Below are 13,325 nucleotides of genomic sequence, written 5' to 3'. Positions count from 1 at the left end.
AGCGCTCTAGGGACTTTAAAGCACCAGGCACATGGAAGATTTTCTGGAACTCAACCATCAAAAGTAGGATGCCATTCTAGTAAGGCAAGCACCTGAAAGTGCTAAAAGACCCAAGTTCTAATCTCAGCTCCTCTTGTGTCCAAAGGCCTAAGTCCCTTACTCACAGTTCCCTCACTTAAAAGAAGAGCTGAGCCATAGCATTTTCAGGGTGTGTGTCAGTTCAAACAGTAACTAGTAGTCAAAAGAAACCAAGGAGCAACGAGAGAGAAGGGACAAAGATCTTAATGAAGGTGCAGGCCACATGGCTCTGAGACTTGAGCCTTCAAGAAGAACGAGTAAAAAGAGCACTCTGGTCGCTTCAGAGCCAGTTTGGCCTTCCCCAGTCGCATAACTTGAGGCTCACGGGGTCCACGGAAGTGTCATAATGCCACTGATGGACATCAGACACTTTGGGTATTTGAGGAAGCTTTCAGCTTCAGATCTTTCAGAGACAGCAAGGTGGCAAATCCCAATGGCTACAGGGGGCAGACGCTGGTAAAGAATTACCAGTCAGTGAAATACACTGAAGCCATGCAACAGGGACTTGTGAACTGGAGGGCCCATCTGAAGGGAACAGCTGCAACTTCAATAGGGCAGGCCAGGCTATTGCCCGTGCGGGAATGTGGACCCAACATTGCCAAACTTTTAATTTTTCAAGAGGAGCCAAAGCCCCAGATTTTTATGTAACATTTCTAGATTTTTAAGAGGGATCAAACCATGAAGTCATTTCACCCCAGGGACCTGCTGTTTAAGTGCAGCCCTGATAGTCCGGTACATGGCTCTACTTGCACTCTGCCTACCACACACTGACAGCGTCACTTTGGATTGAGAGGACAATTTTATACCGCCTTTCCAAAACCAGCCTGTTCACAAGCAGACAGCCTGTATCCTGGGAAAGAGACAGCGTGGAAAACAGGGAGCGCAGAAGCACCCTCCTGGGCCACAATCTGCTGTCTGGCAGTGTACCAACCACACAGTGGTCCCATCAGTGACGCCTTCTCTAGGCCTCTGAGCACAGCCATCTGCCTGCACAGCCATGGTGTCCCTACCCAGAACACAACGGCAGCTTACTGCTCATGAGTTGTGCTCAGACACACCTACAGGGGAGCTTCCAGGTATCATGCCAGGTACCTTCCCTTCTTCTATGTGGACATTAGTCACGGCAGAGGAAAAAACTAGTATTTAGTATTTACTAAATGACTGGAATATATTATAAATATATATGAAATGTTATAAAAACATTTTATTTTTATAAAGTTTTGGTTCTGTTTTAAGACACAGATGCAACCCACTGTGAGCAGGGGTCATGGGAACACGTATGCTGACCTGACAAGGCTCTATGATTTAGAACCACTTTTCTGTAGATCAAGATGACACCAGGTGGTAGGAACATTAAAAATGTTTACACCCACTAATCCAGTGGTCCTAATTCTACAATTTTATCCTATGAAAATAGTCAAGGGATAGAGAAAGGATATTCCTCACACCATTACTTATAATAATGAAAAACAGTCTCCACCAGATTGCTACCGCTGTCATAGACACAAGTCATGTGCAATCTATCAAGCTAGCCAGGGTCATCAAGGTGCCGGGCAGGAGCGGCTTCCAGGGACAGTGCAGGCAGGTGGCCGTGGCATTCATGGACGACAGGAGCTGCTCCATCATCCGCAATGTGAAAGGCCCCGTGTGTGAGGGCAACGTGCTCACCCTATTGGAGTCAGAGCGAAAGGCTCGGAGTTGGTGTGTGGGTTCTGGATGTCTAGGTGGACCACATGGCCTCTGGGGATGACATTCGACTATTAATAAAGCGTTTGTATTATTTAAATAACAATAATGAAAAACAAATATATGTTACGGAGACACTAAAAATGTCTCACAGCATTTAGTAAGAGGAAAATGCTCAAGGTGGATGAAGGGTTAAAAACACGTTATGTTTTTACCAATTTTCTTGAAAATCTCTCCCAGCTCAAGAAAAAAAAAATTATACAAAAGATTAACAGAGGTTATCTGTAAGCAGTGGGACTGTTTTTATTTTTCATACTTTTCTGTATTTTCCAAGTATTTTACAATAAACATGTATTATTTTTATAATTAAAACATAAGTTATAGCCCTGACTATTGTGGCTCGGTTCGTTGGGTATTGCTCTGCAAAGCAAAAGATCGTTGGTTTGATTCCCAGTCAGGGCACGTGCATCAGCGTACATGCCTGGTGGCAGGTTCAGTCCCTGGTCAGGGCAAGTATAGAGGCAACCAATCGGTGTTTCTCTCTCTCTCTTTCTCCCTCCCTTCTTCTCTCTAAAAATAAAATATTTTACAAAAATTAAAAATAAAACAAAGTTATAGGTGAATTTTTTAAAGGAAGGTCTTGTGGCTCCAATTAGAAGTAATGTAAAATGAATCTATTCTACTATTTCTGCCTAATCTTACCAAAATACACCCAGGTTTCAGGTGAGGTCAGTAAGTTTTGGCTTCAGGTGACCCAAGTTCAATCCCATCTCTGTGGCCTTGCTAAGCTTACTTAGTACTTCAAACCTCAGTTTCCTCTGGGGCTAATTTAACTGCCCATATTTGTAAGGAATAAATCACAGAAATAACATCTGAAAACACACACCATGGGTGCATAAAAATTATATAATGGGTACATAAAAGCTATGTTTCTTCTCTAGGCTGTATCCACAGTAGGAACTCAATAAATGTCTGTTGACAAGTTACTATACTCAAATTAAGTTTAAGTAAAAACTCAAGTTTTAATCAAATTCTTACAACACTGGGTGGGACCTTATACAAAACTGACTATGACCCCCACTCTTTTTATCTTAAAAATGCAACAGCTTCTGCATTAGGAGACCAGAAGTTCCTATTCCAGCATGCATTTTCACATCATATTTCTAGGATCATCAAAGTCTGTTATCACTGAATCAACTCTACACACTGAGTTTCTAAACATTCATATCATACTGGCTACTGGGGAGAGAACGGGACTAATATTGTCTTACAACACATCTTAAGGGTAATAAAAATAAAATGCTCTTCCTTGAACCACAATGGGTCAGCTGACCTCATTCTCTGTACACTATCCATGAGTCAACAGAGCCGCTAAAAGTCAGGTTTTAAAACATCTCATTCAAGATACAAATGGAACAAAGAATCTCTACTCTTTATATCTTCCCTATACTGTCTGACAGGTATAAAAGCATGTCTCCACAAAGAGGTTATCATCTTTAACCTCAAAGGTAGGTAAAAATGAGTTGGAAGAGGCCAGAAGGCGCAAATCCAGGTACTATGTCATTAAAGACATGTTTCTTCAGAATGGGTTGCCCAGGCCTAAACTTAGCACCCTTGCCCAGGTGCTCCCCAGTATCCTATGAATGTGGCCTACCAGATAGGACTGTAGTTCACATGCTGTCTGAGCCTACACTCAGCTGCCTGCGGCCAGGGACAGCGTCTTACTCATCCCCACCTGCTGCCTTGCCTCGCACAGGGCCTGGCAGACAGAAGGCAGCACTGAGTGTCTGCCTACTGAAGGAATGCAGCACCCATAGGAAGTTTTAACAGCCAGGAGGATGAAATGAGCAGGAAAAATGCACAGCTTTAGGTTCTTTAATAACCTTTTAACTCAAACAGGGAACATACAGCCTATGTGAAGAAAGGTGATGAACACAAGCCATGACCTCTTTGGAGAAAGCCATGCTGAATCCAAAATGGCTCTTAACAAGTCAACCACAACAAGGTGGTGTGTCTCACACCAGAAATTCCTTTAAATGCCAGAACACTACAGCCGTTCCAACTTTCCCAATAGCAAAAAAAAAAAAAGGAAGTGCCATCAAGTGACAGCTGGATACTTCAAGTCACCAGTCCCTCTTCCCAAACTTACCAGATTGGCTCTTCATGTCTTCATGGAAAAAAACAAGTTAGAATGAGATTTCTGTGATTTTTTTTTTTTAAAGGAGGAGAAGGAGGAAAGGAAGGAAGGATGGTATGTGGGACATACATCTCTGTAAGGGTAGTTTACTCAGTTAAAGTTATAGACTCATTTTTTGGTCAATCAGTCTGCGTTTATACCTCACTCTAAATTCCACCATTAATTCCCATATTCTCATTTGAAGCAGAAAAAAGTGCCAAGTGAAGCACTTGTATAAAAACAGAAATGGCTTAGAATCAGTCATACCTGGATTTGAATCTCAGCCCTACTTCCAACTTAGTGATTTGGACAAGTAACTTTACCTTTCCAGGCTTGGTTTCCTCAACCTGGGGCATGCCATCTACCTCACAGGTTAAATGTGGACAAAGCAAATGACTGTCTACCCAATATGCTGTATGCCTGAAACTTATACAAATTAATATTGAATGTAAACTGTAATTGAACAAAATAAATTTAAAAAAAAATTGTGAACACAGCATTGTGCCCAGTGCCTGGCATATAGGAAGCATTAGCAGCTATTTTTTAAAGTCTGATAGAGTGGAAAACAGAGCAACTCAAAATCTAAATTAGAGGAGAAAAGGAATGGCTTAAACCCAATGTACAGCTTAACCAGAACTGGCTTTCCCCAATAATATACCTGCCCATAAAGCAGACTTCCACATCACTCTCCCTGCTGCGCTCAACTGAGGTGCAGCTGGGACGACAGAAAGGCTCCAAAGCCTAAAAGTCGGGAGACCCAAATATTAATTCAGGTTCATCTCTGCCTTTGCCACATGGCCCTGGGCAAGGCGCTTCACTTCTTTGGACCTCAGTCTCCTCACCTAACACATTGAAGGGCTGAATCTGGTTTTTCTGATTATTAGAAATGATTTAAATGTCGCCTTTGCCATGAAGTATAAATCCATTCATTCTACAGACTTGCGGAAATGCTATCAAGAAGCAAAGTTGTCCCATGGCATATGTTCAAGTTAATGATGATTCTGAATACCAAGCCTTTCAAAGTTACTCCCAGGGACACTAGGGCTTGACCATGAACTAATCTTCATGTTATGTCCATCCACAACAGCTGTCCACATTAGAGCTTCATCAATACTCAGTATTTTATCAGGCAAAGACCATCTTCACACCTTTATGATGCCAGGTGTTCTGTCCCTGAATTCACACACACACAGTCCACTCTCATACAACTTTGCATCATACCAGTGGCTGTACCAGAACCAGGCAGCGGTCCATTCTTGCCATCTAATCCAGCAAGTTTCTGGAAATAACCACCAAATAAAAAGAGAGCCCCAGAATTTATAAACTAAACCAAATGAAATTGTTCTCATCAATTAATTCAAGCCTACGAAGACCCACTGCCTGCCTGATGTCAACTCTAAATCCATCGTTCACTTACTAAATATCGAGTGTCTGCTAAATAGCAGGCATTAGGGACTCAGGGGTATATCCAGGACTGAGCAAAAACAAACAGACGCAAACCCACAGAGTCTGGGTCCACAGGGAAAGTGTGAGAAGTTTCTCTTAAGGCAATGCAACATTAACAGATGCTCCATTTCATTTTTCAACGAATGGTGAAAGGGAACATGCTCTCCTGCATTCAGATTGCTGCCTTCCTGCACTTCATCATCTAAGCGCAGAAAATTCTTTGAATGGCTATCTTCTCACTTCTCCCAAAGATGATGCATTTAACTAGTCTTAGACAGGTGCACAGGAGAGAATTTAATCCATTATGGACAACAGATGCCTTAGGGACTAACGTCTCAATTCAGTGAGGAACCTCGGTTGGGAAGGATTATCATTTATCCATACACGTCTGTCTTTATAAGAAAGAGACAGTGGGCTCCAGAAGACAATAGCCTTACAGTGTCTGCTATAGACTAGGGATTTGGTAAACATCTATCAAATAAATATGCACAATGGAGGCATGCAAACCTGTAGACGACTTCTTCCCTACAACTCTTGCCAGCCTGAGCCTGACATCACTCCACTCAAAGTCTTCCTAATGGACTACTGGATGACAGGTACTAGATTAGTGCCTCCTTTTTTCCTCTTGGGGAGGAGGGACATAACAGAATCCTCAGAGGCAAAACTGTCTATCTTCTAAGGAAAATAAAAGTGCACATACACTAGACTGCATGCATAATTTCAGGGATTCACATGCCACCACTGGAAATCTGTGACCCTCGGGTTAAGAACCCCTATACTAAACTATTAAAAAGTTAGACTTGAGTGAATGTCAAAACCCTAACCAGCCAAATCTATTTACTTGGCAAAAATAAAAACAAAGGAGCCAAACAGACCTGGGTTTTAATCTAGGATTTATCATTTGCTAACTGTGTGAGAACAGAAAAGTCAAATTGTTTTTCTCAGCCTCAGTTTCCTCATCTGCTAAATGGGTTAACAGTAGTTGCTAATTCCATGTTAATGTCAAGCTGAAACAAGCAAAATATGGCATGCTTGCTATAGTGCCCCATACACAGTAAATGGTCATAAATGGAAGCCACCACCACTTTCTCTTTGGTCTACAGACTCTACACTTACCTCCCACTCCCACCTTCATCTCCATTAAGAACTGTATTGTAATTCTCATGAGCTATCAGGGGAAAGACAGATAATAAGAGCCCCTAAGATCACAAAACACAGCCCTAATATTTTCTCCCCCAATACAATGCTTGATTTTAGCCTATGGAGGCCCTTCTGACAAGACAGACAGCAATCCCCCTCTGCATAAATCCATATCAGCCATCAGCACACAGTTGTTCTATTAGGCCAAGTCAGTTTTTAGAGGCAGGCCTATTAAGTTAACTTAAAATGGAGGTGAAAAGGACATGTTTGATCTAATGCTAAACTGCAGAAACACACTGACAGAGAAATAAGGCAGAGGAATTAGTTTCCTAAAATTATTCTCTGTGATACCCTTAGGTAACATTGGATATTTAAGGACCTCACTCAGCCTTTCTAACCCACTTCCCAGCTCTCCTCCCAACCCTGATAGCTAAGGCACCATATTGGTTCTTATGTTTTCAGCTCTTCTCTGCTTTTAAGACCATTCAACACTCAACGCAGGATCCAGAAAGGTGGATTTTAAAGTTACACAAAACCTATCACTCAGATTCCTTCTTCAGATGAATTTCTCAAGCGTTTCTAAATATTTGAGTTCAAGAAAAAAAGTAAGCATTTCCACTTTAAAACAATCTTTCATCTCTAGTGATGCAAATTTTCTTTGTTTAACAAATCCACATACCACTAGCCAGTGTTTAATGGGGCCTTTATTTAACATCACTAACCCTGTGAGTTGCACAGTCAAGCCTGAAAGTTACAGATAATAATCTCATTAACAGCAGCAAATTGGTTCAAAGATGAAATATGTATCAATATGTCTAAGAATGCTGTAAAGCTCCATACTTCAGAACTGCAGGAAAAGTGTAATTAATTCCTCCAGCACTCACAATGTATGCCTGACACTCTTATAAGCAAATGGTCTTTGATGTTGCATGAAAAAGATAATAAAAGTAATTAACAGCATTTCATATCCACACATTGTTTTCACAACTTTCACAGATGATGTCAAAAAAGAAAAGCTCTCTGTTCTAACAGAGCACACTGTGACCTTGGGAAAGTTATTTAAGCCTAAAATGCACATGAAGAGAACCAAGAATCCTGTGACTAATCCCAAGGTTTGAATTACTCTCTCTCAAACACACACTTCTTAACCAGGCCTCCCCGCTACCCTCAACCATGCAAATGACTGAGCAGATACTCTATAAGCATCTGGGCAAACCAGACTATGATAAGGTATCTACTGTACAAACACACACACACACACACACACACACACACACACACCCCTCCCCCTTCATTGCATGTAACAGGGAGGGAAACAAATCAGTAATACAAACCAATTTCCTATCTTAGAATTCTTAAAGAAGAGAGACTCCCAAACAGGTTTTTTTTCCTCGCCTAAAGCAGGAACAGTGCTACTGAACCCCACTGGAAATAGCAAAAGCAATGTTATAGTGCTACTATTTAGGTTGAGTTGTAGAAAATGAACTCTGCTCTGAAGACCAGAAAGTATTCAATAGCAAATCCTGCAGAGGTTTTTTTAAAGATAAAAAAAATAAAATAAAAGGAGGGCACTTAGAAAACGTGATTCATCTGAAGCTGAACACCAATTTGTTTCTCCTGCATTCTCATGTCTCATGAAAAAGGTTACAATCCCTCTCAGCAGTCCTAAAAAACATTAGCTTTCCTTACAAAAACCGTTTTCAGGGCTGACAGGGGCCACACTAGTTCCTTAAACTGGGTAGTGTATTCGAAGAACTAATAAAAGCATGCCAGCCTCTGTACACATACAGCCCTGAAAGCCACACTGCACCCCTCCGTGCATAGAGGCTCAGCGAGTAGGCCCCCACAATGAAGGTACTAAAGATATAGAGTGAGAATACCGAGAAATGACTATTCAAACAGCTCAGATAAACTCACTAATATTACTGCAGTTATAAGGGAATTAAGGACACCTATTAGTGATTGCTTAACAGGTAAACTTATTAAATACCATTTAAGTCATTTTTCTTTACTTAGCAATTGTTGACTTTTTTTTTTTTTTTTTTTTTTTTTGGCTAGGCTAATGGACTACAAAAGAGTTAGATAAGCACTTCAAAAAGTTTCAAAAGAGAATGATTCCTTCTGCCAAATTCACACATTATCTCTCCACTCACAAGGATAAAATAGTTACAAATGGTGTGTTTAAACTGCTAATTTTGTATTAAATGGTGAACCCAGGATTATCTCCAAAGTACAGCACTACTCATAATGGATAGCTCGCCAAACTACCATGGAGAAAGACTACAAGTTAAAACACTGCAGATAAAAATCGCAAACTTCAAAAGTCTCCTTCAAAAAGTGAAGTGCCACGTTAAAACATCTTTCCTCTTGGGAGACCGTAAATCAAACATTTCTAAAGCCATCAGGGCACAGTGGAATCCTCAAAGAGAAACAAGGAGTCACAGATAGTAAGCTCTAAGATTCAAACTCGTCTTTAAGGCTGCGACTGAAATGTGTAGGAATCTTCAGCAGAGCATCGTCCCTAAAGCTTATAAAGGCCATAATTATAACATTAAAGAAAAATGTCCAAAAGCCTTTAACATATGTAGTCACGGGGCTCAAACGACATGTGCTTCCCCTTCTATTTACCCCGCAGAAGTCTAAGATGGGAATAAGAGCCCTGTAAGACAATGCTGCTAATTAATCATCCAGCAGAGGTGCCTCCCCAGCTTTGTAAAGACACACCTCTAAGGAGCCAAGCGGCACAGCTCCCGGTCCTATCCACGCAGAGCTTTGAGTCCACACCAGGGGAGGGGAAAGGAAGAGATTGCTGTGCAGTCATTCCATACAGTCCCCTTCTCTTCATTCATAACTCATCCAATGATAAAGCGCAGAAGGCCCAAGGCTTGGGCCCTGCAGCCATCCCCATCACCCGTAAAGGTTCAAAAAACAAGCCAACCATTTCAAATTGCCCCATCCGAGGCATGCATATTAACCACCACAAGTTGCGCTGGCCGTCCACCAGCAAGCTGATTAAATCGTGGCCAAAGAAGCAGGAAGGCATCTCTACCCCGCTCACCATCCGCGGAGGCTAGAGCTCAGCCTGACGCTCTCCCTAGCCAGCGTGCTTTGAAATGCAGACCTCTTTCACAGGGAGCAAGGTGAAGGCCCTGTCAGTGAACGACCCTGTCTCCCTATTCCCACGCCCTCCTTAGAAGTCCTTGGCCCCGGAGCAGGCAGGCAGTCTCCCTCCCACCCTCTGTAATCGGAGGCACGCAGAGAGGACTGCGTTCCACGGCCACTCTAGGGCACTCCTCCTCGGCCAGCTTCCCCTGTTCCCCTCCCTGCTGCTGCTCGTCCGGAGTCCTAAAAAGGATCAGCCCCCAGGTGAGGCGGGCGGCAGGTTCCAGGGAAGAACCTGATTGTACAACCCCTCAGACAAACTGGGCTGCTCCCAAAACGAACGTGCATGGATGAAAAGCAAAGTCTGCTACCTGAAACAAGCCACCCCATCCTTCATCGCTCATCTTTCCAAAGTTAGCATTCAACAGGTAGTTCCCGGGACTTCCACCTGAGGCAAACCAAAATGCCCAACCCGCCCAAGGGGCCTGCCCCAACGGGGGTGCCCAGACCCGAGATTCTTCTCACTGCCCCCCAGACTCACAGGAGGCCGAGCCCCCACGTGCGCTTGCCCCCAGCTCTGGCGCCCCGGAGGCCGCGTCCCGCCCGCCCTCCCGCCAGGGAGGGATGCCGCCGGCCTCCTCGCCGCCCCTCCCGCCCGCCAGCCCGCGGCGGGGTCGGCGGGCGCAGCCCCCGGAGCCATCTTGTGGCGACGGCGGCGCGGGGCCCGAACGGCGGGCAGCTACCTGCACGATCTCGCCCTCCGCGCTGAGCGTGGCTCCGGCCCGCGAGAAGCGGCCCGTGAGGCCGGTGGTGTAGGTGGTGTAGTCGCCGCTCGGGCTCGACTCGAACAGCACCACCTCCACAAACGCCGTCTCCTTGGCCCGCGCCGCGCCGGGCCCCGCGACCGCCAGCAGCAGCCCGAGCAGCAGCGGCAGCGGTGGCGGCGGCGGCAGGCGGTGGCCGCGGGGGCCGCGGGGGCGGCGGCGGCGGCGGCGGCCCGGGGCCCCTGGGCGCCCGCCCGAGCGTGGCCTCATGGTCCTGCGGCGGGAGGGCGCGGAGGGCGGGCGCGGCCGGGCATAGTCGCGGGCCGGCGGAGGACCGAGTGCAGGCGGACGCCTCACAGCCCCATCGCGGCGGCGGCGGCGGCGGCAGCGGCGGCAGCAGCAGCGGCTTTGTGGGTCGCAGGCTCGGCTCCGCACCCCCGGCCGTCGCGCCGCGGCCCTTTCATCTGCTCCACGTGAGGGGTTATCCCCGCCCCAACAGCGTCGTGACCCGCTCTCCCCTCCCTCCCGGCGCTCGACCGCCGCGGCCTCCCGGGGGAGCGGGAAGGCGGAGCGGGCGCGCCTGCGGCGGGGGGCGGGGCCCGATCGCCGGACACGCCCCCGCCCTCGCTCCGCCCCGGCCTGCGCTCCACCCCCTTGCCCCAGCTCCGCCCCCGCCTGCCCTCCACCCATTGTTCTTGCCCCGCCCACCGTCTTGCCCCGCCCATTGTCCTCGCTCCGCCCCCGCCGTCTCTACCCCCGCCCCCTCACCCTCGCTCCGCCCCCACGCTCACGCTCCGCCCCTTCGTCCCTGTTCCACCCCTGCCGCGCTTGGCCTTCAGCGGCAGACATTACTCTTCACGGTTGACAGAGTTAGGCGGGAATGGGCATTGCGTCCTGCTCCCTGGCCATGCGCGTCCTTTCTGGAGGCCCCACGCCTCCTGGTCCCTTGCAGGAGTTAGGAGAGCCTTGTCCTTCCCAGCTCCCCCACCTCAGTCCACGGTTCCCGGGAGTGGGGCACACGCACCTGGCCCTCCACCCTCACCCCCACCTCCAGGATCAAATGGGAAAGGCCCTGATGATCAGGGGTTGTTAGCACCTCGGCCATGCTGGCACATGTTCGGTTCCTGCACCGGTGTAGCCTAGACAGTTAATCTCAACGGGGTGAGGCGGGGAGAACCATTGATCCATTTGGGTTTTAATGGAGTTCATTTTTATGCAGTCCCAGAGACTATAACTCAAACACCCCCCTGGAGAAGTTATGAAACTTTGAGTCTTGCCTTGAGCAGAAAGCCAGAGGATTCCAGCACATTACCCTTTATGCACAGACTGATGGCTGCCAAATTAATGTGTCGAAGACATGTGCTACAAGGTCTAGGGTTTCCCCGGTTACCCAGAAGATGAATTTTCAATTCCCTGCCCTTCTTTGAAATGTGCCATTTCCTTCCTCATCTAGTCCTCCATCAGAATGAAACCCTTTAAAATTCAGTTTCAATTCCCACTTCCTCTGTGGAGTCTTCCCTCAACCTAGCAGAATGGCTTTGTTGAGATATTCGCAAATATTTGAATAGGATGATCTGCTTCTACTTGCTACCACACACAAAATATGAAAAAGAAAGAATGAAAGAAAAAGAGAGACAACTTGAGAATTTGTCTTGAATAAACAAGGTTACATTTTAAAGTAGGAAAAAAATATTTTAAGATACAAAATAGACAACACACTTTTTAAAATCTCACAGATCTCCATCGCCACATTCGGACTACCCTGAGCTTCTGTTAAAGAGGGAGGTACCTAGGAAAGCCCGGATCTGTATATGGCAGCTTTTAGTTTTTCCAATACCAAGCCTAAATAGTGCTAACTGAAACTGGGCAACATCAGTCCAGATGACAGTATCCCCCTAGGCAGCACAGCCCAGTCCTTATTGGGGAGATCAGTTACTGCAGCCCACCCATAACACTTTGCACTATTTAAAATTCAATGTCACCATCTACTGATGAATGGATAAACCAATGTGGTATATCCATAAAATGGAATATTATTTGTCAAGGAATGAAGTACTGACACATTGATGAACCTTGAAAACATGCCCTGAGAGAAGCCAGTCACAAAGAACCATATAGGGTATGATTCTCTTCACATAAAATGTCCAGAATAGGCCCTGGCTGGTGTGACTCACTGGATTGAGTGCCACCCTGCAAACCAAAGGGTCACTGGTTCGATTCCCAGGCAGGGCGCATGCCTGGGTTGCAGGCCAGGTCCCTGGTTGTGGGCATATGAGAGGCAACAACATATTGATGTTTCTTTCCCTCTCTTTCTCCCTCCCTCCTCCTCTCCCTAAAAAGAAATAAATAAATTATCTTTAAAATATGTCCAGAATTGGCAAATCTACAGAGACAGAAAGTAGATTAGTGGTTGCCAGGGGGTGGGGGGAAACAGGAATGGATAGTGACTGCTAATGGGTTTCTTTGGGGGGTGATGAAAATGTTCTGGAATTAGATCATGGTGATGGTTGCACAACTCTGTAAACATACTAAAACCACTGAATTGTATACTTTAAAAGGGTGAATTTAATGGTATTTCAATTATACCTCAATATAGTTGTTAAAAATTTCAGTCATTAGTGGTATTTTTATGCAAACATGTGCACATACATGTACACAAAATACTTTGTAAGAGGATTCTCAGCTTAGTTCAAATATCACACCCTCAGCAAGGCCTACCCAGGCTATTCTATTTAAATTGGCAATGTATACCGTGTCCCTGACTCCCAATCTCCCTCAGCCTGCCCCATCCACTCTCTCTTCCCCACCCCCACTGTGGCATTTATTACCTTCTTACATACTAAATGATTTGCTTATTTATCTTTGTCTCTTCTCCATGTCCCACAAACATACAGCCAGAGAACAAACTCTATAATGGCTAGGATCTTGTCTTG

General features: G+C 45.7%; 1 protein-coding gene across 2 annotated transcripts in view; it reads right to left on the bottom strand.

Moving 5' to 3' along the window:
- The window catches only part of ZNRF3 (zinc and ring finger 3), a 138,556-nt gene extending 127,704 nt beyond the window's left edge, over nt 1–10,852 (bottom strand). For both annotated transcript variants that reach the window (XR_008530891.1, XM_054594115.1), the window contains exon 1: nt 10,372–10,852. Coding sequence is in view for 1 of the 2 variants with exons in the window: in XM_054594115.1 (XP_054450090.1) it covers nt 10,372–10,662 (291 nt within the window). In the remaining variant the exon portion in view is untranslated. The remainder of the gene's footprint in view (nt 1–10,371) is intronic.
- Nucleotides 10,853–13,325: the final 2,473 nt, after the last annotated feature.

This window comes from Pteronotus mesoamericanus, unplaced genomic scaffold, assembly GCF_021234165.1.
Source record: "Pteronotus mesoamericanus isolate MK-2021 breed Mesoamerican mustached bat unplaced genomic scaffold, CSHL_Meso_final scaffold_507, whole genome shotgun sequence".
NCBI lineage: Eukaryota > Metazoa > Chordata > Mammalia > Chiroptera > Mormoopidae > Pteronotus > Pteronotus mesoamericanus.
Note: the sequence above shows the minus strand (reverse complement) of the source record. Positions and strands in the feature narration are given on the sequence as shown.